The sequence below is a fragment of the Cyrtonyx montezumae genome, unplaced genomic scaffold, assembly GCF_038088225.1.
Source record: "Cyrtonyx montezumae isolate F1298 unplaced genomic scaffold, pur_monq_1.0 scaffold_23, whole genome shotgun sequence".
Taxonomy (NCBI): Eukaryota; Metazoa; Chordata; class Aves; order Galliformes; family Odontophoridae; genus Cyrtonyx; species Cyrtonyx montezumae.
In genome coordinates this window covers 4,739,727-4,766,730 of record NW_027071970.1, presented here as the reverse complement: position 1 = coordinate 4,766,730, position 27,004 = coordinate 4,739,727, and the positions used below count along the sequence as shown (strand labels likewise).

Sequence of the window (27,004 nt, the reverse complement as noted above, 5' to 3'; positions counted from 1 at the left end):
GCTTACATGTGCCGTTCCTCCTGCCAGTATTGTCCTCACTGGCAGCAGCAAAGGCCAAACAATTCCCCCAGCATAGCCAGCAGCTCCATCCGTTTTCATTAAGTCTGTCGGGAAAACAAAAAAAAAAACAAACTGTGGAAAACAAAAAAAAAAATCACATTATCTAGGGCCAGTCTTCACAACAGTGCTGTACCTTAAGCAAGGTGACTTAATTCATCTACCTGCCTTTCGCTGTAAATCAGCACACCCTGCACTCAGCTTCCGAGAAACCTGATCCACAGAGGAGACCGCAGCTGCGAGCCAGTGCCTGGTGGCACTCCTGCCAGCTTCGGCACCCAAATGTAACTGCAGAAGCTGGGTCCGGAATCATTCATACGGGACAAAACAACAAGCCTCCTTGCTTGCCTTTTAATTTGTTGTGGCGCCAGCTGTTCTATAGCATCGTCTCCCTTTCCTCGGTAGACCCTTCCCGCCCCAAATGCAGCTGATGGAACAGAAGGGGCCGGTGCCCGCCCGCTGCCCGCACTGACCCCGAGCAGCGGGAGGAGAGGAGGGCCGGAGCGGGGCCGGGCGGAGCGGAGCGGGAGGAGGCGCCGGGCAGCGGCGGGCAGGAGGCGGCCATGCCGTTCGTGGAGCTGGAGACCAGCCTGCCGGCCGAGCGGCTGCCGCCGGGGCTGCCCCTGAAGCTGTGCGAAGCCACCGCCACCATCCTGGGCAAACCCGCCGAGGTGAGCGCCGGGTGGGGGGCGGCGGAGCGGGGACGGTGGGAACGCCGTGACGGTGACCGCGCGTGTACCGGCAGCGGGTGAACGTGACGGTGCGCAGCGGGATGCCCATGGTGCTGGCGGGCTCGGCCGAGCCCTGCGCCCAGCTGCAAGTCTCCTCCATCGGCGTGGTGGGCTCGGCGCAGCAGAACCAGGGCCACAGCGCCCGCTTCTTCGACTTCCTGACGGCGGAGCTGGGCCTCGACCCCAAGCGGTGAGTGCGGGCCGGCCCGGCCCGGCTGCGGGCGGCCGCTGAGGGGCGGTGTGGGTCCCGCGTGGCTCCAGCCGGGCTGCCCGCGTGGGGTGATGCCGGAGGCGGAGTACGGGGCGGCTCTGGTTTAAGTCCGGCTGAAAACGTGGCTGGGCCGCTGAGCGAGCAGCGTGGGGACGGCTGCTCTCTGAACGGGAGTGACGCCAGTTGGGATAATCGCTGCAAACGCAGTGCAGACGGGTAAGCCGTGTCCCCTCTGCCCCTCGTCCCGACTCCACTATTAAGAGCGTGCCCTGCCCTGGGCTGCTGTCAGGATGAGTACCCAGCAAGGTGACTGCTTCTGTTTATTTAACGCCACGGTGTGAGCCTGCCAGAGCTTAGGGAAGATTTTCTGATTTGCTGCAAACTGGGAAGGGATTGTAATTAATTGCAAAATAATATTTTTTCTGTCCACCACATTTCTGCTCTTATACCCACTAAGGATTGTCATTCGCTTTTACCCGCTGGAGCCCTGGCAGATTGGCAAGAACGGGACAGTCATGACCTTCCTGTGATCCCTCGAGCGGCCGTTTGGAACAAAGCAGTGATGAAGACAGCCTGGAGATGACCTGCCCCATCTACCGTGCTTCCTCTTAGATCAGCTCTAATAGTTTCACACCTTCACCTCTGTGATTCTCTTCTGCTTTTGGGCCCTGTGCATATAAAGAGTGGAGCAGTCAGCTGTACAGTTATCATCAAAGTAAATCAAAGTCCTCAGTCCTTCCTTGTAGCCCAAAAGCTCTGCAGCTGCCTAAGCTGTTAGCAGTCTGGAGATGGCCATACTTAACAGGCTGAGACAAAGCTCTCTTCCTGAAGTCCAGGACAAGTCCAGCCACAGGAAAACGTGAAGGTTCTGCCTCTGCTGCCTTTAATCCCTGTTGTTTAACCTGGTATTCAAAATTGACAGACATCTTACTGTGTCCTATGGCTGGGGTTTTCAGTTCACTGCCCTCTGCAGACGGGCTGTTGTTGTCCACGAGTGACAGCACACAGGCAGCGTTCTGCCTATTGCACTCAGAACCTTATAACTTCTGTTGCACTTCACTCTGAAGTGTTTTGGATTTTAGGACGTGTATGCTCCATCACTTTATAACTGGAATGTACATGGTATTAAAACAGAAGCACAGTAACGTTATCTCAGTCTTCCATGAAAATGGGAACGTGTGCTGGCTTCCCCTCCACTTTGTGACTTTGTCAGATGCCAGTCACAGGAGCACAGAGGACCTAATTGCATGCCCGTGAGAAGTAGAGGTCCATGAAACACAAGGCTGAAGAGTCTCCATTCCTTGATTATTATTATTAGATTTTTGTTTGTGTCTTGAGCTCCTAAGCTTAAAATACCCCTTCTAATTATCACTTGAAGTTAGTTATTCCTTATGCACCTTAAAACCTTCTGTGTTTGCAAAATCCCCCCACAAGGAGCCATGCTATCTGATTAATAAAATGTATCAAAACCTCTTTGGATGAGTGTCAGTTTATTGGGTTGTAACGCGGCTTTTTTATCTGCCAGTGCCTGGAGACAGAGACAATGGCTGTGCAGGTCTCTGCCTTTTCTCAGATGTCCAACTGGGTGCTTTTGAAACCAGCTAATAAACAGGTGAACTGAGCATGAGATACACATGTAACTCAAGTGTACTTTGTCGCAGGGAAGAAGGTGGTTTTGCCAGGGAGATACCTACTTAAGTGAAAACTCAGACATGCAGAAAATAATGTAGCTTTAATCCTGCTGTGCAAACTGCTTTGTTTTCCTCAGTACCATGGTCCTCCCTACCATGAAGGAGCAGCAGTCTTTATTACCACTCCAGACACCCTGACCTGTGCCCCAGCTCTGATTCAGTGTTGGCCTCTGCTGGGCTGATTTCAGATGAGTGCAATATTTTAGGGCTTCAGGATACCTTGAAGGGTGCTTGTGGTTTCCTTAAACCACCCTAGAGAATCCATGCAGAACCTGACAGAAGCAGGAAACATTTTCTCACTTCTTTGTTGCTTATGTTTGGTGGTTGGAGTCAAACAGATGTACCCCCCTGAACCTAGCTCCCCAGAATAACGATACCAAGTCCCCTCTGCCTGGATTCTGCGTGCAGATGGTTCTGCTCTGATGGGATGAGGTCTGCTCCCTGTTGGTTTGAGGACACTGTGTGGTACTCAAAGGCAACGACCTGAAGGTGAGGCCTGTGTAACCACTGCCTAGCTCTGAAGTGCATATTTACACAAGGCTGAGGACTGTTGAAACCCCGAGCAAGCTAAAGGGCACTGCTGCCAGAAACCTATTACAAAACCACGATCCCTTTGGGAATTACTCCGCAGGCACAATGCTGTGGTGTAGCGGCACACACGGATGGCAGCCCTGTTGTTAGTTCCGAGCGGCCATTTTCTACCACACAGTTCACACATTCAAAACTAGGAGAATGACAGTGTTAGGATCTGCCTGGAATACCAGCAGCCTGCTTGCATTTTGGACTAATTTCCAAGCTCCTGCACCAGCTCTACTACTGCCCTACACACCGCGCACCTCACGACACTGCAGCGCTATCCCGCCCTGAAGCACCTCAGCCCCGCCCCGCCCCGCCCCGCTTTCCTATTGGTTGTCTGAGGAGAACCTGTCCAGCCAATCAGCGGCCGCCTTATTGCCGACGGGCTCCGGGGCCCTGGGGGAGGTTGCCGTGGAGACCGCCGGTGAGGCCGCGTCTCCGGGGAACTGCTTTTCGCCTGAGGGAGCCCGCTTCTCCGGGAGCTCCGTGCTGTGCCCCGCTGTGCCGGCAGCCTGGGGGCGGCTCCGCCAGGTGAGTGTTCTGTCCGCTGAAGCCTCGCGGAGGGGCCGCCGTTTGGCCCTGCCCAGTCCGCCGTGAGGGCGGTGTGAGCCTGGCGCGGCGCGGCCTCTCCCTCCCGCCCTTCTTCGAGGCGGCTGTCAGAAGCAGACGTGGGCTCCCACCCTGCCCCGGCCGCCTCCCGGCAACCTGGAAAGCAGCGAGGGGGTGTCCCCGCTCCTTTCTGCGGAAAGTTACCGCGTTTCTATAAAAAAAAAACAAAACTGTTTCTGTTGAGATACGATGAAAATGACATTTAAAACAATAGCAGCAGCAAGCACCGAGCCCCAAGTGTTTCTTAAAAAAAAAAAAAGAAAACTGAATGTTTGCAGCGTGTGATTCCGAGTATTACAGCAGGGAATAATAAAAAAGCTTCGGGAGCCCGAGCCACTCCCTTTGTTTCTGGTTTTGAAGCACAGAATCACACAATAGCCCCGGAGCTGCCATCTCACACTTTACCTATGTTGTCACCTACTAAGTGAGAAGGGAGATAAGATTTTAAAGTCAAGAGGTTTTAATACGTGTTTTTACCTTTTGATGATATGCTCAGATGTAATAAATACATCTAACTGATATTGCTGTTTTGTGTTGATGTTTTGTACAGTTACAAGCTCAATTCTGAGATGCTACTTAAATTGATCAATCCATATCTGTTCCATGGTTTGTGACCAAGTAAAGAGTCGAACTAAACATTCCCCTGCCTTTTCTATGCTTGCAATCTGGTTGGCACTGCAGTCATGGAAATGGACTGTTGCTAACAGTCTCTCTCCTGTTGGCTTCCTGTACAGCCTTGAAGGAGACCATGTGGATTCAGCAAAAGCCTTGAGCACATTTATGGAGATAGACATATTTGTAAGTGAACATTAAAAACACTTATTTTAAATACCTAATTGAGTCAGGGTCATATAGTTTTGCTTATTTAGATGTCATAAGTGCCTGCACTTTCTGCCAAAACCTCTAACACTTGGTATTTTAGAAAAGAGATGTCATGATATTTCTGTGCATCTGTTGTATCATATGCAGGTCAAGGACTCCCTATCTTGAAAGAGCTCTGATTTTTTTAATAGTGTTCAATGAGTGACTTGAAGAGAAATATGCTTAATTGCTGTGCAGTTATCAGTCTAATTTAGCTAGAAGTAAATAGAGCTTGGGCAGAGTATCACTGCTGAACAGATGAAGTTAGTGTAAAAGTGCTGATTTCTCTACAAGCAGAATTAATAATGGTGATGTATGAATTCATTCATTTTATAGTTCAAAACTCCCACTGTGTCCTACTGTGGTTAATTTTGGGATTATTCTTTTATTAACATGTTCTCCAAAATTGAGGGCTGTTTTTAGCCTGCAATGCATGTGTCATCTTTCCTTTTTCCATTAACGGGAGGGTTTTATCACGTAACACTGAGGTCATGCTGAACTCTTGTATTCTTGATTTTACTAATGTGTTGCAAGCAGTTAATAGAAAATAAATTTGGATTTGTGTTGAAAAAGGACTTACAGGTTACAAATGTAAATATTGCATTTTAAGCTTTTTTATCAGTGGTAGAAAGACTGAAAATATTTGCAACTCTGCTGCAGAATGGAGAAATACTAATGAGCAGAAGTTCAATTTCTTCTGTTTGCCTCTGTCTGCTAGGCCCAAGTACATATGGAGTAGCTGTAACTTGCCTTCCTTCAGAGGTGGCAGATGATCTGTAGGTGATCCATGTGCTCAGAAGACACAACTGTCTTGTTGTGAACACTGTTTCTGTTCTATCAGGTAGCAGTAATAAAAACATTTCAAATAGGAGGAATTTCCAGGAGCAGGTGGTATTTTTGAGTAATGACCAACCAATGTGGTCTGCTGTGAAGTCTGTCTGGTTTGGATGGCTTTTTCCTTTCATATTCCAGAAAGCATGGCACTCACTGATACTCACAGACTTGAGAGAGCACTCTGGATTGTTTTATAGATAAAAGCAGTAAAACCTGGATATATTTTTTAAAAGTAATGGGATATAAACCACTTTTATCCTCATGTAATATAATGTGTTCAGGAAGTGTATTGTTTTTAGCATTTGTCATTACAAGGAATCACATTTTAATATTATTGGAGTAATGTAAAGTGTGTTCATTGAATATTGTACCTTACAGCCATAGCTGCACTGCCTATACTTTCAAGGTCCCCTCACCCCCAGGACCACTGTTTTGAAATCTGTCCTGAAGAAATACAAGTGCTTAACTTAGTGTCGTATGCTTTGTCTGTAGTTACAATGTTCTTCTGTGGTAGGGCAATTTGTCTCTTGGCAGTAATGGTGATGTAAGGCAACTTATTGGTATTTGATTAAAGTATATATTTTTTATTTCTGAATGCTTTCCTTATGGTCAGAGTAAACATTCTAATCCTGTTTGCTTTCCAGACTTGTTTGCATTTAGCCCTCCCTCCTAACCCTGGAGAACGACTGTGAATGTTTATGAACATGGTAAGGACTTACAGTGTTTGAGATGTTTTGGTAGAATAAAACTGAAAATTTCCCCTCTTGCTAGGACTGAGAATAAATTGGCATCATCAGAATGTTGCTCCAGTATGAGCAGCTATTGGTAGATTTACAATTTTGAAAAAAACTCAGTTTATTCTATGTGCACATTCTAGAGAAAGTTGCTTGCAAGGTGCTTTTATTCTGACTGTTGTATTAGCTGACCTTGGGGGGAAAATTTCTTTTGCTATATAATTATTAGCAGTTAATGATGCCTGAAGTCACTGCAGCTCTTCTAAGATTAAGTAGAGACTTCACAATATCGGAATATGCAGTACACATTTGCCAAGTAAAGTTAAAAAAAATAGTCTCCAGTTTGCAAGATAAACTGAAGTGTGTAATCGTAACAACTCTTTTAGCATCTTAACTGTCATTCTAGATTCGAATTGCTGCACTGAACGCAAGCTCCACAATTGAGGATGACTACGAAGGTACCTTCAAAAGTCATAAGACACAGACAAAGGAAGCACAGGTAGATAAACCCAGAATATTCTTAATAGAATTATATTCTTAATAGATTGATGGGAATTTTGTCCTTTCTTGTTACAGAGATTGGTCATGCATAATTTTGTTTTAAAGAAAGTTGTGTTACTGTCTTAACTTTTGAATCTTTAAATTACAGGAAGCAGAAGCTTTTGCTTTGTACCACAAAGCTTTGGACCTTCAGAAGCATGACCGATTTGAAGAGTCTGCCAAAGCTTATCATGAGCTGCTCGAGATTCGTCTTCTGCGAGAGGTCAGTGATCCTTAGAGAATGAAACTCTAGAAACTGTTTTTATTATATTACTTTTAATACTATTACTTTGTGTCTTATTGGCTAATTTTTAATGTCAGTGTTATCAGTTGTCAAGTTGTTTGCTGCTTTTTTCTAACTTGCCTAATTACTAATGCTCATATTGTGCTTATTTTACTATTTCTAGGCAGTTCTTTCTGGTGATGAGAAGGAAGGGCTGAAACATCCAGGCTTGATGTTGAAATATTCCACCTATAAAAATCTAGCACAACTAGCAGCACAACGGGATGACCTAGAGACAGCCATGGAGTTTTATTTGGAGGTACAGCACAGCTGAAAGAAAATCCTGGAGCCTCAATGTTTGCAGCCATTTGTCAAAATACAGATGTACACTTCTCAGGATACCTCATTTGTATGTGTGTCTGAGTGCTGTGTACTTTCTGATATTTTATGGCCACCATTCAGTCCCTAAGTCAGTCATGTCCCTGTTAAAAACTGAAGCAGCAGCAGTAGTCTCTGTAAACAAGCAGATCTGTGTGTCTGAAATGTGAATAATGTGGTCTGTTATGCTTTCTAGGCTGTAATGCTGGACTCTACTGATGTCAACCTGTGGTACAAAATTGGTCGTGTGGCAATAAAACTCATCCGCCTCCCTTTGGCTCGTCATGCTTTGGAAGAAGGTCTCAGGTGTAACCCTGATCACTGGCCTTGCTTAGATAACCTTATCACTATCTTGTACACACTCAGTGACTACCCAAGTAAGTACAGTAGATACAGATATTTAGAGAAAAAAAGAAATGTGTAATTTTGTATTATAAAAAAAATACATGAAATGTAGTAGATAAGGGTGTGGTGGGGATTTTTACTTCATGATGAATTTATGATGATTTCTACCTGTTATAGTTACCCTAAAATACGCCCAGTATGGTGTTTATCAAGAATTATGAACTGATCTGCATTTTGACGTTGGATCTCTGCTTCTGATGTTAAAATATTTAGACATTTTACATTTGAGTAATGTCCAGTGAATTAACTGATTCAAATGGTGTTTAGGAGGAAAGCTGTGAGGTGGCAGAAATGTTACGTCTGGTCCCTTAGGTTTGCCCTACTGTAATGATCCTGATTCTGTTTATGTTATTGCCCATATGAGCAAAAGCCTCTTGGGATTCAATGCGTGTTGCTGCAGTGGAATCTGAAATCAAGACATCTCACCATTTATTATTTTCATATTATTAAAGTAGCAGTTGACCATTCAATTTTTGTTTCTCTGTCAGCGTGTTTGTACTTTATCTGCAAAGCCTTGGAGAAAGATTGTCTGTACAGCAAAGGATTGGTTCTGAAGGAGAAGATCTTTGAGGAGCAGCCTCTCCTTCGGAAAGATTCCTTAAGGATGTTTCTCAAATGGTGAATGTCATCTTACAGTATACACTGTATTTGGAGTGTCAACTGTTTTCTAATCATGGACTTCTGATCTATCACCATTCAAGAAGGAAAACAGCACCTTCTGTTTTCCTTTCTCACTATTTGGAAAACAGAGTAGGACAATCGCCATTTATCTTTTAATTTTTAATAGAGCAGTGATTTCTGATGGTGAAACACTTCTATATGCATGCTGTAAAGTTTGCAAATGCTTGCTTTAACACTACATGTTAAGACTTCCTAACACTACACGTCAAGACTTCCTAAAAAAGCAAACAAACCCTTGTCTTTGTTCCTTAATGCTTTCTAGTGACATGTCTATCCACAATGTAAATGTGAGTACAGCTGAAACAGGAAGAATCATAGATGAAGCACTGGAGCTACGTAAGAAAAGACAGGCTTTGCTGGTGCAGGAGAGGGAGCCGGACCTCCGGCTGATCCAGCCAATTCCCTTTTTCACGTACGTCGTGTTTTCTGTTTGTAACAGGTTTATCTGAAGCTACTTATGCTGGCAGCTATATTGCACAAGTTGTTAAATAAATGTTAAATAATGATACCATCGTATTTTGGAGTCTGTAGGTTGTTTGTATGTTCAATGATTTTATTATAAACCTGACAGTTTTCAGTCTTCGATTTAACATTTCAGAAGGATGTTAAAAAAAATCTTAAAAGATTTGGTAGCCATTCCAGCTGTATTACTGGATTTTTCATTTTAGACTAGTTTTTATCTGAACTTCAAAGTAAGTTTAGGTTTTTTAATGTTTTTACTGCTGGTATAATAGAAACTTTTAAACATAATGCAGTTGTTTATTCACAGCAAGATATAAGGATAATTTAAAGTTGTTAAGTACATCTTTAGTAAGGCATAAAGGGTTGATTTTTATACTGTTGCATTTTCATGTGTAGATGGAAGTGTTTAGGAGAAGCTTTACTTGCCATGTATCACCACCTCACAACGTGTGATCCTCCTCGGCCCAGCCTGGGAAAGAGAATCGATCTCTCAGAGTACCGAGACCCAGTTCAGCATTTGGTTCTTTCTCCGACCTCCACTCCTGTCAGTGTTATTCAGCCAACTCCTGTCAGCACTACTGCGGTGGTGACAGTGCCAGAACCTGTGTTAGCTTATACTCCAGTGACACCCAATTTCCCAAGCCACAGTCAGAATTCATTGGAACCAGGAGCTACTGTAGGTGAGCAAGGTATCTCAGTTTAAGATTTAATATGTTTTTCCAACTTATTTGAGTACTAAGAGCACTATGGGACACACTGGTAAATGTTGTCTTTAAGCTCCTTATTGGTGGCTTCAGAACCTGTTTGGCATATGTATAACATGGCAGAAAAAGTGAAGTTGAGTTTCAGTCACGAATCATCATTTTATTTATCTTTTAAAATATTGTTTTCCTAAAAAGACTCCCCACTTCTTGTTTGATAATTTAACATGTCAGTGTATTTTTTCTTTTTTTCTTTTTTTTAATTCTGTTTTTAGGTGACATAACTGCAGGTGATAAGTCCAAGAAAGGGGTGAAGCGAAGGAGAATCACAGAAGATAGTGGTGAAACAGCAAAAAGGAGATCTGCCAGGGTCCGGAACACGAAGTGTAAAAAAGAAGAGAAGGTTGACTTCCAAGAGCTCTTGGTGAAATTCCTTCCTTCCAGGTATGAGACCTTAAAACCACAAGACCCATTTTATTTTTTGAAGGACGTGTCTCCTTCAATCTTATAAATATGATTTGTTATCATTTATTCCTTTTATTAATGAAAACTACAGAGAGCTAATATAAAAATGAGAAAGGTTCTGGTAATGTGAAATAATTAGAAGACAGTGGAAACATCAAATTGTGCTGGGTCAACAAACAAGGCAGTCCTGGTTTTGACAGTGTTTGAGAACTCTGAATCTGTGGCTGTGTTTCAGTTACTATATTTTCACTGATAGAATATGTACAATGTGCCATGTTTAGATTTGACTTAATAGTGAAGGAAAGTATGAAGATTTTGTTGGTTTGGTCCCCCTTTCCACACAGATTAAGGAAATTAGATCCAGAGGAGGAGGAGGACCCTTTCAATAACTATGAGGTGCGGTCGGAGATCAAAGAAGAGAATTTCCAACATGTTGGACCACATAGAATGTCATTTGATTCTACAACATTCATGGAATCTGGTAAAGATTTCATTATAACTTCTCTTTCCCTGTTGGCTATTCTGTCTTGTATGCTTTTCTGTATTTTCCTGTCTTCTATATAGAAGATACAAATGAATATGTTGTTTTAATTCACATAGTAAATTTATACTTCTTATCTCAGTTGGTGATTTTTGAAGTCTTGGGGACTGGTTAATGACTGTAAGCAATAGCAGTGTATCATGGAGCTGCCCACTTAAACATGTTAGAATCCAATAACTTAATTCTGCCTCTGCAGCACACGAGGACTACTGTAGCCCTTCTATAAGCTTAGTGCATGAAACACTGTCAAAACTAGCTCAGTTCAAGTCACAGCTTACCTTGATCTTAGTTATGCATAGCTTTGTTTTTATCTGCCTTCTAGAGAAGCAGGATGTTCATGAATTCTTGCTGGATAACCTGAACAATGGTGGTATCTTGGAGCTGATGATGAGATATCTGAAGGTCATCAGCCAGAAGTTCTTGGTGAAGTGGCCTCCCGGCTTGTCTGAGGTTGTCCTTAGTATCTATACTAACTGGAGAAAGCACAGTACTAGTCTTCCCAACCCATTACTGAGGGACTCAAGTAATCAGCATATCAAGGTAATGCATTTTTTATATCAGTGGTGTTTCTGCTTAGTTGAAAATGGGAAAAAAAATTCAGAATGCTTTGCTCCATTGATTTAGTTAAAGAAAAGCATGCAAAAATGCAGTATTGTTGTGTCTCAGATGTTACAATTTTTATAAATCTAGTATGTGCTATTGTATTTCTGTGTATTTTCATATATATGCACTTTTTTAAAAAAGATGACTTATGAGTGCATAACTTCTTGTTATGTAAAATGAAATGAGTCAGTACTTCATAGTTAGACCATTAAAATCACTGTCCTCATGCTTGTCTTTTCCCTATAATCCCTGAATTTATTTTAAACCTGAGCTGCAAATTATTCTAAGTGTAATGAATCTGGGGCTGTTGAGACTCCAAAGGGCTACTCTGGTACTGTGCACTATTGGACCTTTAAAAACTTTCCTAAGCTCATGGATTTTACAGACAGATTTGTAGCTCTTCTTCCTATGAACATTACCAGAAAATAGTATATTCTTCACTGCACAAAACTACTTGGCAGATATCCATGGTGCTTTCTAGTGTACTCCTGAACTTTATCCATCAAGTGTTAATGAACTGGTAAGGCTAGAGTGCATATTCAGTGTCATGGAAATGATAGTAAGTATTTTTAATTTTTCTCTTTTTTGTTTTAAACTTTTTCTGCAGGATATGATGTTGATGAGTCTTTCCTGCATGGAACTGCAATTAGATCAGTGGCTACTGGCAAAAGGAAAGAACTCTACAGGTGAGAGTCAAGTGTTTCTTTTTCTATTCTAAAAATACTGTAGGTAAATTAAGAAACTGTTCCAGGAATTCACTGGATTTTTGGAGCTGTCTTTCCTATGTGCGGATATCTTTCTCTCTATGCACATCTGAAAGGTGCTTATTACTGGTGCATCGTTTGTCGAGTAGATCAGTGCTTCGATACCAGTATGTGGGTCTCTCCTCGTGGGATGCTAGTAACTTTATGATAAAACGTAATTGATTTACAGTTTCTCCACGAAATTGCCCTGCTGCCTCTGTGAATGGGAAGTTTGGTTCTGACTTGCCAGGAATTCATTTCTTGGGAGACCTGCTACAGTTATCATTTGCGTCCTCACAGCGAGATTTATTTGAGGAGGGCTGGATGGAGTTTGTCACTCGGGTGTATTGGCTGAAAGCTCGCTTTCTAGCACTTCAGGTTTGTTCTACTTTTGATTTAAGAAATAAAATTTTCCTCAGCAACTAAAAATCATGCTCAACTCATTGTAGGTGTGAGAATTAAATCAGTTTAAAATAGTTAAAAGCATTCGCTTTGCAGAAAGCAAAGTATTTCTTGACTCGGTGTTTTGATCAGTATGAATGGAAGAATTATTTCTACTAATTACTCTTTTGTATTCTTAAAAGAATTGGGTTTTAATTAATCCAAATTAATCCTTCAAGTTGATTTCTACTTCTCTGATTTGTTTTATCTATTACAAAAGTCACTGATAAGATATACTTTATTTGCTTGCTTCCATTTGCTTTTTTGGATTTGTTTGTATGTGCAGTAATCATGTTGGCAGTGCTTACGCTGAATTTAAGCATTTTGTACATGCTTTGGAAAACCATTTTGCAGACAGAACTCTTATCTTGTTACTATTCTTCCCCACACTATACTTCTGTAGGGAGACATGGAACAGGCACTTGAAAACTATGATATTTGCACTGAAATGCTGCAGAGCTCCACTACCATGCAGCCTCAAGCTGGCGATGAAAGCAACATTGTCATTCGCTTACCTAATCTGCATGTTGATTCTGTAGTTTCTCTGGAAGAGGTAAGAATGCATTTGCAGGAGTATCCTCCCTGTTTTACCCCTTCCAGTTTCAAAGGTCACTTATGGATTAGCTCTTTTGTGATGAAAGCTTACCCTGATTTTTTTTTTAACAGTAAAGAAACAGGTTCCTAGTTGAATGATAATGTCATGGCCATCACCTCCTTTTCAAGAAGATGCCTTTTGGATCTCTTGGTTTTGTACAACTTAAGATTGTTTTTATGCAGAATAGGTGGTTTTTTTTTGTTTTTTTTTTTCTATTAGAGGCACTGCATGTACAGTGGTAGAGTGTTTATTTTCTGTTCTATGAACATAACTTCCTCTGATGGTTAAATGAGTTTCTTTCTTCAGCAGTTGCAGTTTTTCACATAGTAATTTACACATTTTAATAAAAGTATGTCACTTTTCCTTTCTATCTTTTACTGTTACGGAGGGTCAATTCCAACACAGGTTCTGCCATCTTCACTTTGAAATCCATCTGATGAATGTATTCTTGTACAGAAACGTGTAATTTGGGATTTGAGGCAGCAGTCACATACTACATGATAATTAAAAGTATCTGGAACAGCTGAAGTGTTCCGTAGTAGGAGTTTTCTTCCTAGTCTATGTTCCTGGATGTAGCTGTAGAGTTAACACAGCTTTGTAGCTAAAATGTTAGATGAAGGGCCACCACCTTTGTACATGAAGACAAAACGAAGGTTGGATTATACCATGTATGATATTTGCAGATTGATAAAAACCTAAAATCTCTGGAGAGATGCCAGTCTTTAGAAGAGATCCAGCGACTGTACGAGGCAGGGGATTATACTGCAGTGGTGCATCTGCTTCGCCCGACATTATGCTTTGGTGGAAGAGTAAAACATCTGGAATTTGTAACATCCATACCAGAGAGACCGGCGCAGCTGCTTCTCCTACAGGTTTGTTTTGTTTCTTAAAAAATGTTCTGTGAGGAAGGGATTAAAAACTTGCAGCTGATTTACTTTTGAGGAACAAGGTGGATGGTCTTCTAGAGTTAATTAATTCTAGAATTAATGGTTAAAGGATCTTCATTACAAAATGTGAAACCAAATTTGTAAATGGGCTCAGCAGCGTGGTTTTGTTAACGTTGTTAGAAGTATGGCAGATTTTGCTGAGGATGTGACTGAAGATGTATTATATGTCTGAGACCTCTGTGAAACGTCCAGAAAAATTACAAATTCAAATAAACTTGAGTCATTTGCAGAGACATCTTGTGGCTGGATCTGTGCTATCTGTGTCTGCTAGGAATACTGTCTGCTTTTGTTGCTGTTGGCTGTTGATGGTTGTTGATGATTTACAGCCATTCTGAACCCAAAACTTTAGAAAAGCTGTGTAGTACATGAATGATTTCATAGTTACTGTACCTGTCCTGCACAAATGACAAACTGTTGCTACATTATGGCTGTTATACTGGATATATCTTGGTCTATGTAATATTGAAAGTAAGGGTACAAATATGTACTCGGCTATGGGAGCAGTTACAGCTATAAGGTTTTCTGACTAGGAAGATACAATCACAAGATGGACTGACACACTTTTAGCTGAGCTGAGCCAAATCTGATGGCCTCCATGCTGTGTCAGTTACCTAAACCTGTCAGAATATAAAGAAGCAGGTGGATGTTGCTGTAGTACTGGCTTTGTAGTTGCCATTTAGGTATTTATGAAGTAATTAAATGGTAGCACAAGAATGCAGATTTATTTTTTTCCATATTTACATTCTCTAGGACTCTTTGCTCAAGCTGAAAGATTACAAGCAATGCTTTGAATGCTCAGAAGTTGCCTTGAACGAAGCAAGTCAGCAGATGATGAATATGACAGCAGCCTCTGCTAAAGAAGAGTGGGTTGCTACGGTAACACAGCTGCTCATAGGAATAGATAGTTCATTATCATCAGACAGCAGCATCCTGAAAGAATCTTCTGTAACATCAAGCCTCGTTCGATTAACAACCAACCTTATTCAGGTAACCTGTTCACTAGTCAGAACAGAGTCATTGTGTGCTATGGACACGAGTACAGCTGATTACTGAACTGCCACCTGTTCACAGTGATATTTTGGATTACAGTTTTGTTGGCGCAGGGGAAAAGAGGAACACTGTCTTTGTAGTCTTAATTTTCAATTCATTGTGCTAGAGAGGCACTGAGTGCACCTGTTCTAGAATCAGTAACAGTCAGTACCTTCAAATACTAAGCTCCCTGAAGTAATTAAAGAATGGTAGTAAAATATCTAAAGGAACCAAACTTTTCTTATGGTCTGTAATGGTGACAGTGTGAAGACTTATTGATCAGCCTGAGTGCATTTTGTAACTTTGTTCAGTTTAATCATTCTTACTCTGTTAAATTATTTGTGTTGTGTCTGTTAATGATTCTGGTTTGTCTTTTCCAGTTGTTGTGCTTTCTAGTTGTTGTGTTTTCATCTGTATGTGTATTCACGTTGAAAAGTCTGAATGTGATAATAACAGAGAGGTAACTGGTTGGAAAATGAGTATGCAAGAGAAGAATGTCATGGTAGGGGAATGATACTCTACCCTTTCCCATGCCAGCTGATCTTACTTGTAGAACTTCTTACCCCTATTCATTGTGAGAATCTGAGGCTTAATTTAGGATTATTCCTATACAGTAGAATGGATTATTAGCTTTGGGCTGTTCGTTAAGGATTCACTACTGACTCTTAATATGTATGCAATATGTTCTGACTCTTAATATGTATTTTGTGTATGTAATGTCTTTTGCTTTATTAGATCATAGACTGCAGCATGGCAGTCCAGGAAGAACCCAAAGAACCATATGTCTCCTCAGTTCTTCCATGGATCATCCTACACAGGATCATTCAGCATGAAGAAGATGCTTTTCAGTCCATTTGCTGCCAGCAGCAGCAGAATCAGGGAGAAGGAGGTATTTTTTTAAATTCACTTTTACATGTGAGCTGACCTTCTCTCCATCTTGCTCTGGAATATAAATAAAAGTTATGTTTGTCATTTCGTCTGCTGACTGAAGGGAGTAGATGGAAATAGAAATATGACATTATTATATTTTATTTTTTTTGCACCAGATGAAGCATTGGATAGTTGAAGTTAACTCAGTTCTGTACTACTAAAATATTTGCCAACTTTTTTCTTCCAGTGAATCCTGATACTCCTATGCTGCCTTCTTCACTCATGCTGCTGAACACTGCCCATGAGTATTTGGGAAGAAGATCCTGGTGCTGCAACTCAGATGGTGCTCTTCTGAAGTTCTATGTAAGTGTTAGCATTGTAGAATATCTCAGGCTAAAAAAAAACCCTCTGAAATCCATATGGCCAGCACCCATTTCAAATCAGTTTATTAGATTATTACCGTGGTAATGTCTTCATGTTGAAGTACACTTCTGAATCTGCTTTTCTTCTGCAGAGCACACCAAACTTTTAGTCAGTTGAGTCTGAACAGTGAGGGTTTCTTTTTCCATTGTTATCCTTTCTAAACAGGATTAATGGTCAGACAGGAGTTTGCTTTGAATGACCACCGTTGTACTATACAGACATCTTAAATGAAAGCTGGTAAATGGTCTACCATGCCTTGAAAGAGTGAAGCACTGGAGAAGGTGATTATGCTGAGCACTTAGTCTTGTAGAATTATATCTCTGTGACATTTTCACAAATAGACAGGTCAAGAGTCAATCTCGTTTGTGTTCAGGCAGTGAAGTCATATTTGAGAGTTTTAATTGGGAGAACTTTTTTGTTAAAAAAAACCAAAGAACAACACAGTTAGGAAGAGTGGCAGCATACCTACATGGGAGGATAAAACGTTACTTACCCATGCAGAAGCCAATTCTCTAAAATCTGGCAAGTAGTAAGAATGTACTCTTGAGTGTTGGTATAAAACTGAAAATAAACTTGAGCAGATTATTTCCTGTTGTAATTCTCATTCTTCTTTGTAATTCTTACTGAGAGGAATAATAATTGTAATCTTCTACTTTTCCTGTTTTGCTTCTTGTACTGCTATTCTATTTTCCTCCTAGGATTTGAGAGAGAAGGAAGAATGACAAGTAATCTGATAGCACTGTACAGCATTCACAAACTGAAAAAAATTGTGGTGCTACATCTGTAAATTTGCTGCTAAAATGATCTAGTGGGATTCTGTATTCATCTTAGTGATTCTAAAAAAAGTCAGTAACTAGATTTATAGTTTCTCAATTCACAGAACAGAATTTGCCAAGTGTTACTTAAAGATTGTGCATTTTCCATTGTAGGTAAATATTATCTAGTGTTTAAAAGAGTCTTCTGAATGAAAATTCAGTTTTGAATTTTGCAGTTAAATTGAGTTATTTCTTCTAAACTATAAGAGTACAGATGTGTGGGATCTGTCCCCAGTTAATCATCTGGAATGTTGCTGATCCCTCATGGACTGTGTGCTGTTACCTGGGTTTGGTCCTGGAGCTGTGATGTTTGTGACTGTTCTGCTGTTGCTAAATGTGGGTATTTTAATTGTACCTGCTTTGGTTTTATAGTGCAGACTGAAGCTAGTAGTATTTCTATTGTTTTTGTGCTATGAGCTAAATATAACTTCAGCTGATACTTATGGAGCTGATCTATTGAACAGAGATGATAAGAATGAGGAACTACTTCAGTCCTTCTCCCTGTGTCTCAAGGCTATTCTTTGCTCAGTTGTTTAGATGAGTGTGTTATAAAATCTAATATATTCCAGCAGTGTGTGTGTCTGGGCAGCAGCATTATTAGATGAAAGGAGTTACCTGCTCTCTATTGACCTTTTCAAGATAATTCCTTGAGAAATTCCCCATGATAGAAGCAGAATATTTCTAAACATATTTCTATTTCCTTTTTCCTTTGGCTTAGAAATTGAATTGCAGTCAGCTTTTTGCTGCCCAGGGTGCTGACAACCTGGGTTACCCCTGCTGTTGGCAGAACCCAAATAATACAGTTCTATGGCATTCAGTGGGCAGTGCTTTACAGGGATATTTCACTGGCACTTTACAGATTAAGCTCGACTTCATCGAGGCTGATTACCTTCAGCCATGAGAAAATAGTAATTAGTTCTGCATAGAGCTACTGGGGAATCTCTTCATTTCCCTTCTCAGCACTCCCTGGAGCTTATTAGCCACAGCTCAGTGCCAGACTCCATCTACCTCTGTGTCTGAGCAGTGGTGTGGCTGGGCCAGTAATTTAGACAGCTGGGAAGGGTGGTGTGGAGAGCCTGAGGGGTTCTGCAGGGTCGGCTCTCCCCAGCAGGACTGGAGCTAATGAACAGCATTGGAGCTGAGGCTGGTCCTTTGTGGAACTACTAGTTTATCTCTGCAGCCTTCTCTGCTCAGCCTTCCTGGTATTAGGAGCATAATAATGTTATACGTGAGCTGCCTGTGCATGGATCTGCCTTTGGGTCCAGCGGGCTTGTTAGCTTGGGCACTGTGCTTCATGAAAATAGATAACCTATTTCCAGACTCAGGCTTGCCCTAAGTGCTGAGCAGCTGTAGCGCTCTGAAGTGCTGAATCTACATTGTCTGTATAGTGTGCCTGTATCCATAGCCTGGTCAGTCTGTTGGCATGCCCTGTGAGCCTGGATTAACTACACATAACTGAGAGCTGCAAATAAATATACCATTGGATCTTTGCTAATGTTATCAAGTACATTGAATGAAATCTTCAGTTTTCAGTCTTATAGCTGCCCACTTTTTAAACTAAAATACAAAACAGCATTATTTAGCACAGTTAGCTGTCAGAAACAAGAGGATTTGGGAAGGATAAAGAAAGGGAAAAATGAAGTGGGATAAATTATTTGAAGAGAATGGCAGCTTCAAGTGTGCTAAACAGAATGTGTTTCATAGACTGGTATTTATCTTCCCTGTGTGCTGAAACATTTTATTACATACAAGTGAAGAAGATACGCAAGAAAATGTATTAATACACAGTTGATTCCTTTGTTACTAAAAATTATTCTGGGGGTAGTGCTAAAAGCCAAATAAGGATGCAGGAGGTTGTTCTGAACACTATTAGTGGTAATTCTCTTATGGGTGTTAGATGCAGTTTTGTTTGCAGCAGTACCAATATCATGGTTTTGTTAGTGTCCTGTGGACTTTGCAAATTCCTTTCGATTTACTTATCTACACTGTCTTAAATATTCAAAGCTGTTCACAAGTCCTTACAGGGAAAGCAGTGGAAATAAGGAGATTGTTGTGGTTGAAGGTTATTGCTGATGCTCAAAATCTCATTGAAGAGCCTTCAAAGAATTGTCCTTACTCTACTGCACTACTCTTATTTCTCAGGGTTTTGGCTCAAAAAGCTATCAAACAAGCAAGAAAATCCTCTTATTGAAGTACTGGAGAACTAGTAAGGTCTTTTCTAGGAATTGCAAACAGCTGGCACATTTTATGTTTTTGGTTTATGACTACAAAATTTGGTGCAGAAGACATTGATGTCTGTGCATTGAAGCCTCCTCCTTGTGGTAGCCTTGCTTATTGACAGCACTGACAAACTGTAGTGTTCGTATTCACTGAAGCAGTAGGTAGGTAGTTTCTTATTCTGTTTTCATCACATAACTGCAATTAGGTAACAATACAGGCTTCAGATCATAGGTGACTTTTTCATTGATGTTTGTGATGTTGTAGGTGCAGGTACTAGAAAAAGAACTTGCAGCATCTACTTCTGAAGATACTCACCCATACAAAGAAGAGCTGGAAACAGCTTTGGAGCAATGTTTTTATTGTTTATATGGTTTTCCTAGCAAAAAAAGCAAAGCGAGGTACCTAGAAGAACATTCAGTGCAGCAGGTATGATTTGTATTGTTTAATAACAGTGAAACTTTCTGTGATGATGGATGATGATGGAAGATGCAGACTTGTTTGGTTATAATGTGTATAATAAAATAAATATTGCATATTTGCAATATGCAAAATACTTAAGTTTTACAAGGGGAAAATAAAAATAAGCTTGAGAACTGTAGAGAGGAAAACGTGAGTTTGTAGGAAAAGAAGCTTTAGCAGCCAGTCTTGCCAAGTGAAAAGTGGTACTGTTTCAGATTTTGCAAGTAAAGGATACTACAGCTTATTTTGTGAAATCTGTTTTGGTTAATATCTGTTAGCTGTTCCTCAGAATGATGAGGGATTCAGTTGAATATGGGAGAAGAACTACTACTGAGTGCCACAGGAAAAGGGCTGTAGTCCTTGAGAAGTGACAGAAAAGTTGAGTCTCCCCCTGGAACTGTGATTTTTTTACTTATAAACCTCCAGATGAATTTACAGTTACCAAATGTAAGTGAGCATAAAATCAGAAATCAAAGTTACGTTTTGACAGTTCATTTGAAAAATTTCTTGTTTAAGTTGTTAAAAAGAAAATGGATTTTTTAGTGGTGCAGCTTCCTGTACAAAAGCAAAATTTACTGTAAGGAATAAGTTGAACAAAAAAAGGAAAAAATCTTGGTCTAACAGGAAAAACTGTATTAATAAAAGTAATAATTTGTCTAAGCAAGGAGAGCGACTTTACTTTTCAGTGACATATATTAACTTACACCTAACTGTTAGTCCTCTAAAGCAGTATGCTGTAGTTGTGAGCACCAGCTTCTAGCAGTGATTTAATTGTTGAGAGGTTTAATCATAGAATGGTTTAGATTGGAGATACCTAGTTCCACCCCCCTGCCATGGGGGATCATAACTGGTGTCCTTGAAGAATAATATTTGCGTTTTGGTAAATGCGAACATCATACAAACTCACTTTTAGTAAATGCTTTGATTTTGGAATTTGAGGTAATTTCTCCTCTCTTGTCTTCCTCCCCCTTCAGGTGGATCTAACATGGGAAGATGCCTTGTTCATGTTTGAATATTTTAAGCCTAAAACTCTTCCAGAATTCGACAGCTACAAAACCAGCACTGTTTCTGCCGACTTGGCCAACCTTCTAAAGAAGACTGCTACAATTGTTCCTCGAACAGACAAACCCATGCTGAGCCTAGATACTGTTTCTGCCTATATTGAAGGAACATGCAGCAAGGTATAATGAGTAGCTATAAAAAAAGAAGGAAAATTACTGTAGTGTTATTTTTGTGTTGATTTTCAGATAGTTAACGGAGCGATTTATTCAGTAACACTGGATTTCCTCAGATAATTGCATTAAATGAAATAAGAATGACACCACCTGGTCTTTAAATTTAATATTGATTAGATGGAGTCAGTGTGAGATGTTTTAAGTGCTCTGTAAATCTGTGGAATATCTTCACTGTTTTCATATTTGATACCTTCATATTCTGTGATGGAAAGACTACTTTCCCTATAAGAAAGAAACAAGAGTTCAGCTCATTTAATATGTACATTTTATTAATCTTTATTATTTATTTATTATCTCCAGGCGCCATCTCTCCCAGATGGTGCAGACTATTCTCCACCAGTCGTGACTGAGCTGTATTACCTTCTGGCAGACTATCACTTCAAAAATAAAGAACAATCCAAGGCCATCAAATTTTACATGCATGACATCTGTATTTGCCCAAACAGGTCGGTATTGTTGAGTCCTACTGCATGGCACTCATTTATTTCAGTATTAGGAAAGCATAGAAAAGAAGTTTTTGTTTTTGTTTCAGGAGTTTAAAAACAAACAACCCTGCGCTCTGATGACCTCCTTTATTTACTTTGCTTAAGTATGGTATTTATGTGATGTTTAAACTAAATCTGTTTCTTAGTAGCATCAAATATACTGAAATACCACCAAGATTAAGCAATTTCATGTTAAAAATTGATTAAATATTAGGGCTTGCCTATTGGTTTACAATGCGAACTGAAACGATAGCTAGCATCCAGTGTGAATTTAAAATACTTGAGAAATAGAGACAAAAGGGAAGGTGATGGCACAGAGCAATTTTACATGAGAAATCCATAGAGGAAATAGATGTAGTTTAATGGTATTGAATGCTTCTGGTCTGGAAACAGGTTAGGAGATTGCTGGAGCTTCAGTTTGAAGCTTGATAAATTGCAAAAAAATATCCAACGTTACTCTGGAGTTTTGTAGACGTCACAAATAAATGGCAGTGCACCCTGACTTTATTCTGTGACTTTTTGTTGTTCAGGAAATGCTTTGTGTGGTAGCATAGTGTTTTTGCCCTGGTCATCTTGAATACTGTTTCTTAAGATGTCTGTATTATGGTTCCCTTTCCATTCCTTTCTGGAATGTCTCTTTTGAGATCTATTGACCCAGAAATCAGCTTTCAAATTAGCAAGAAATGAGCAAGCAAAATTGTGAGGAAGTTGTGATTATTCTTTTGGTGTTAGAATAGTGTGGAAAGAAAATTAGAGTTCCAGAACCATTGACCTCAGATGAGTTAGCTAACAGGGAAACTATTCTGACTGTTGTCAATAACATAATAAATAAAAGACTGGATCCTGAATGTTAAATTCAGAAAGCGATCTTATTGAAATTTCTCTAGATGAATTTGTATTTTGTGATACTTACGTTGGAAAATTACTGTGATGGTAAAACAGTGTTCACAGTTCAGTCTAACAACACAGGATGTCTTAATGGCTGCTGGCCATTGTGTCTTTGCCATTCAGTGTGCTATGTGTGGGGGGATTGTTGATTTGTTATTTTCTTGCTTGCCTAGGTTTGATTCATGGGCAGGCATGGCTTTGGCTCGAGCAAGTCGTATTCAGGATAAGTTGAACTCTAATGAACTGAAAAGTGATGGGCCCATCTGGAAGCACTCTACTCCTGTCCTGAATTGCTTCAAGCGAGCCCTGGAGATCGACAGCTCCAATCTCTCCTTGTGGATAGAATATGGCACCATTTCTTATGCTCTGCATTCTTTTGCATCTCGACAGCTTAAGCAGTGGAAATCAGAACTCCCTCCTGAAGTTGTGCAGCAGGTGAGATTTAACTTAGAGTAGTGGGGACTTCTTCTGAATCTTCTAATTGATCTTTCCTGGCACAGTAACTTAAATTAAATATTTACAGGCTATATGCTACCTCTTATACCATATGTTTGTTGGGAATTCTAATTTTCACTCATAAAAGCAGCTGGCATCAAGCACTGTTTAAAGTTTGGGGTTACTGCTTTGTTATTGTTTTGGTTTTCTTCCGGTGTAAAATTATTTCGAGCCCATCTTCAAATTGTCTTTAAAAGAGAACTCACCTTCCCCAAAGCTTGTGCAATGCTTACCTTACCTTTCTGAAAGTGTTTCCAGGACAAGATGAAACATATACGTGAAAAGTAGTGAAAAGATCAGGAGTTGCTCTATCTGTGTTCATAAGTCATCTCTTGTGTCTAAAGACATCATTTTTTTATGTTTTGGGACTATTTACTTGTACAAAATATCAAAATAAGGAGCTTAAAACATTTTCATAGAAGTAGTTATTAATTCATTAGCATGGAGTTTAATGCTGAGCCAAAATGAGCAATTGTAGATACTCTATCTGACCTTGATGGAATTGTAAGGAGAAATGTTTTGTCTGTCTTTTTGGACCAGTAAACTGAATTTCTGATTTAACTATTCTGACTCACAAATATTACATAGTCCAGAATAAGTGTGAGCAGAGTGGGGAAAAAAAGCACTGCTACTGATTGTTGTGTTTATGAAACTTACTAGTGTTTGAACTGCACAGAATGGCACTGGAGCATACTTTGTTACCAGGACTGTGCATTTACAGCAGAGTGATGGGTCTTGCATCTCAGCTGCATGTGTAACTGTATTGACATTGTACTCCCTGTAGCTGCTTACATGGCATTTGACCCTTTGCACAAAAAGGTGATATAAGCACATACACTAAAGGGGAACAAGTGTTGTGTTGTGGTTGTTTGGTTTCTTTTCCCAATAATTTCATGTGCAATGATATCTAAGAATTCAGGTTTCTTTATAAGGGCTATTTGTTAATAACATCATAAGAGTTTCAAAAGTAACTACTCAGAAAATTAAGTTATTATGCTTTATGCCTTCATTCTATTAAAAATTTGCTCTTACTGTCTCATGGCCTCTTGGTTACAAGGAGCTTGCTAGAGATTTTTAGGAATAATGCTGAAGTTGTTTCACATTGTCAGATAAAAAGTACGAAGGAGACCAGCCATCTGAAGTTGTGGATTAAATCAGAATGCTTATTTAGCACTACTTGAATTAAAAGGTGGATTTTTTTATTTTTTTTTTTACAAAAGCTCTGTTGAATTAAAAGATAAATTTGAACCATATGATCTTCCTTCCAGAAATATGTCTTTTCAGGATTGTGTTTCTCGTATGCAAAAGGTTGAAAATGTTTTAAAGAATGTATATTGCCTCTGCACTTTTATGAGCAGGAGTGTACTTTTAGCATTTTTATCGTAGCCACAGTGAACTCAGTGTATTTCTCAATGCTTCACTCTGTGTCAGATGGAAGAACGCCGGGACAGCATGTTGGAGACAGCCAAGCTGTGCTTTACGTCAGCATCTCGCTGTGAGGGAGATGGGGATGAAGAGGAGTGGCTTATTCACTATATGCTGGGAAAGATTGCAGAGAAACAGAAGCAGCCTCCTGTTGTCTATCTGCTTCATTACAAACAGGCAGGTCATTACCTGCACGAGGAGGCTGCCCGATATCCAAAGAAGATTCACTACCATAATCCACCAGAACTTGCCATGGAAGCACTGGAGGTAAAAGAAGGAAGTAAAATAGCTAGACTTGAAAGCAGTGTTTTCTACAGATAACAAAATACAGTTCTAATTGATTTATATTATGAAACATGTGGAGCACAAATGGTACCCTGCATCTGGCAACATTTACAAGGCTAATTTTGAAGTTGGTTGTTCTGGCTGTTCCTGTTTGACAGTTTACGTGTACAGTCTCAATATCATACCCAGTGGTGACTTTGGCCTTGTCTGCTTAGCTGTTATGTTTTGTATGTTGCATTCATAACATTTTTCAAGTTTTCAGATTCTGTCATTTGCAAACAGGGACGAGTTCTGTTCAGCTAAGTTAACGTACAAGCTGACTGTCATATACCAGCTCCTGCAGCTGCTACAGAGAACAGTCTACTTGCTATTATGTGCAGAAATATGCATTCCCTAATGACTAAACGCACTTGGGTGTTTTCTAGGTGTACTTTCGACTTCATGCTTCTATTTTGAAACTTGTTGGGAAGTCAGATTCTGGAGTAGATGCAGAGATACTAGTTAGCTTCATGAAAGAAGCTTCCGAGGGACCTTTTGCCAGGGGTGAGGAGAAGAACACCCCCAAAGCTGCAGAAAAGTGAGTGCTAATTTCCAGGAGCATCATTGCAAGTCATACTTCTAAGCTGCTGCATAATAAAGTACTAAAATGAAATAAAAACTAAACCAACTGACTCGATTTAATTCTAACATCCAGTTTCAGGCACCATGTATAGTCAAAAGGCCTTCTCAGTAACTGGCACAATGTAGATGGGAAGGGAACAAAAAGTAACAACTTTGATCTTGTGATCCCTTTTGAAACAGCTGTTAATATTTATTTTTTTAAATCAGGAATCAAAATTGCAAAAGCAAACACTTATTTCGAAGGTTGAGAGAGTTTAGTCCTCATAGGTTGTCATCATAACAGCTATAAGATAAATAATGTTTAACTGCTGAACACTGGTGGGGGGGCTTGTGATCAAACTCCCATTATTTAGGATTTTAGTAAGATTTGATAAATGTATTGGAAATGTCATGACATGTAGTCTCTTTTCTTTCTTTGTATGTTACTGATACGGTAATGCAAGTTTTTCTTACTCCCAGGGAAAAACCTTGCATGGTTGATGAAGACTCTCACTCTTCAGCTGGAACAGTGCCGGGCCCTGGGACTTCCCTGCCCTCATCCTCTGGTCCAGGTCTGACATCCCCACCTTACACAGCCACTCCAGTTGACCACGATTACGTCAAATGTAAAAAACCCTGTCAGCAGGCAACGCCGGACGGTACAGTCCCTGTTCTCAATACTGGCAGCACAGGGAGGTGCTTTAATCACGGGGGGGTCTGACCTGAAATGATCAAACTGCTCATTTCAAGGAGGGTGATGGGTCTGTGGTATCACGGGCAATATTGATGCTTTATAAATTCAGTACTTTAAATAGAATCAATGTACAGTCAGAAGCTTTGAACGAAATTCAGAGTTGTCATCTGCCACCGTTGACACCTGTCATTTACTATTGACAGAAGGAGTGTGCAGCTGCTTGAGTTTTCAGTGATTTTTTTTTTTTCTTGTTTCTGCAGAGCTTATTAGGAAAGACTTGGACTCAGTCTTTACAGGACTGGATACTCTTTCGATGCCTGGTTAAACTGAGCAGGCGAAAACTTGAACTTTGGCTGAAACAAACCAAATTGCTAAAAGGCAGAACAAAACAGTATTTTACTTTTTTGAAGGAGGCAGATGGCAGCTCTTTTGAATTTATTGTGTATCAGCATGAAGTGATTTGCATGACAATCCAGTAGACTTCATCTTTTGATTTTTATCATTTGCAATGACTGGCTAGCAGCTAATCTTTATAGGCTATGAAGTTACATAAAAACAACTGTCTAGAACAGCAGAAGGCAGGATGGTATCACAGTGTTACTGAAGATTTTGCAACATGTGGAATACAGTAGAAATTAAATTACTGTTTAAGTAATTCAGTATTATTATTGGGCTAGGAATTTTATTCTATTCTTTTGGTCATTTGTTTATTTATCTGGACATGAAGCACTCAAGGAGTAAAATATCTGCAGTGTACAGCGTAGTGTTGGTAGGATGTGGTAGGGCCCTGTAGAGGCACTCTGCTTGAAATGAGTTTGTCTGTAGAGGGATGCTTCCTGCTGTCACTTTCTGAAGAACACTCATTTGTAAATATCTTACACTGACACAGTTTAGAAACAAATGTTTACGTACCTGGAAACTTTTCAAGGTGAATTAATTCCTTTTCCCCAACAGATAATTCTTGCTGAAACTGACAGAAGTTCCTTCCTTTCTTTCATTGAATTGGATATAGAAATATTAATTTTATCCATGCTTACATTTAAATTGGACTC

General features: G+C 40.2%; 2 protein-coding genes across 2 annotated transcripts in view; both read left to right on the top strand.

Moving 5' to 3' along the window:
- Nucleotides 1–435: 435 nt before the first annotated feature.
- Nucleotides 436–1,833, top strand: DDT (D-dopachrome tautomerase). The gene is made up of 3 exons (XM_065738937.1): nt 436–728; nt 803–978; nt 1,457–1,833. Exons 1-3 carry the CDS (start codon nt 621–623, stop codon nt 1,527–1,529), a joined length of 357 nt encoding a protein of 118 aa, XP_065595009.1. The 5' UTR covers nt 436–620; the 3' UTR covers nt 1,530–1,833.
- Nucleotides 1,834–6,253: 4,420 nt separating this feature from the next.
- The window catches only part of CABIN1 (calcineurin binding protein 1), a 90,128-nt gene continuing 69,377 nt past the window's right edge, over nt 6,254–27,004 (top strand). The window contains exons 1-25 of the mRNA XM_065738956.1: nt 6,254–6,277; nt 6,711–6,803; nt 6,954–7,067; nt 7,252–7,386; nt 7,642–7,822; nt 8,339–8,468; nt 8,794–8,943; nt 9,390–9,682; nt 9,970–10,138; nt 10,504–10,640; nt 11,023–11,240; nt 11,911–11,989; nt 12,237–12,424; nt 12,891–13,040; nt 13,766–13,954; nt 14,780–15,016; nt 15,794–15,947; nt 16,176–16,291; nt 19,651–19,812; nt 20,820–21,026; nt 21,381–21,526; nt 22,627–22,888; nt 24,380–24,640; nt 25,084–25,235; nt 25,739–25,917. Of these exons, the coding sequence (XP_065595028.1) occupies nt 6,263–6,277; nt 6,711–6,803; nt 6,954–7,067; nt 7,252–7,386; nt 7,642–7,822; nt 8,339–8,468; nt 8,794–8,943; nt 9,390–9,682; nt 9,970–10,138; nt 10,504–10,640; nt 11,023–11,240; nt 11,911–11,989; nt 12,237–12,424; nt 12,891–13,040; nt 13,766–13,954; nt 14,780–15,016; nt 15,794–15,947; nt 16,176–16,291; nt 19,651–19,812; nt 20,820–21,026; nt 21,381–21,526; nt 22,627–22,888; nt 24,380–24,640; nt 25,084–25,235; nt 25,739–25,917 (4,117 nt within the window). The 5' untranslated portion in view covers nt 6,254–6,262. The remainder of the gene's footprint in view (nt 6,278–6,710; nt 6,804–6,953; nt 7,068–7,251; nt 7,387–7,641; nt 7,823–8,338; nt 8,469–8,793; nt 8,944–9,389; nt 9,683–9,969; nt 10,139–10,503; nt 10,641–11,022; nt 11,241–11,910; nt 11,990–12,236; nt 12,425–12,890; nt 13,041–13,765; nt 13,955–14,779; nt 15,017–15,793; nt 15,948–16,175; nt 16,292–19,650; nt 19,813–20,819; nt 21,027–21,380; nt 21,527–22,626; nt 22,889–24,379; nt 24,641–25,083; nt 25,236–25,738; nt 25,918–27,004) is intronic.

Coding starts and splice junctions, on each gene's coding strand:
- DDT (XM_065738937.1), top strand. CDS start 621: ATGCCGTTCGTGGAGCTGGAGACCAGCCTGCCGGCCGAGCGGCTGCCG. Junction 729..802: donor TCCTGGGCAAACCCGCCGAG/GTGAGCGCCGGG, acceptor GTGTACCGGCAG/CGGGTGAACGTGACGGTGCG. Junction 979..1,456: donor CTGGGCCTCGACCCCAAGCG/GTGAGTGCGGGC, acceptor ATACCCACTAAG/GATTGTCATTCGCTTTTACC.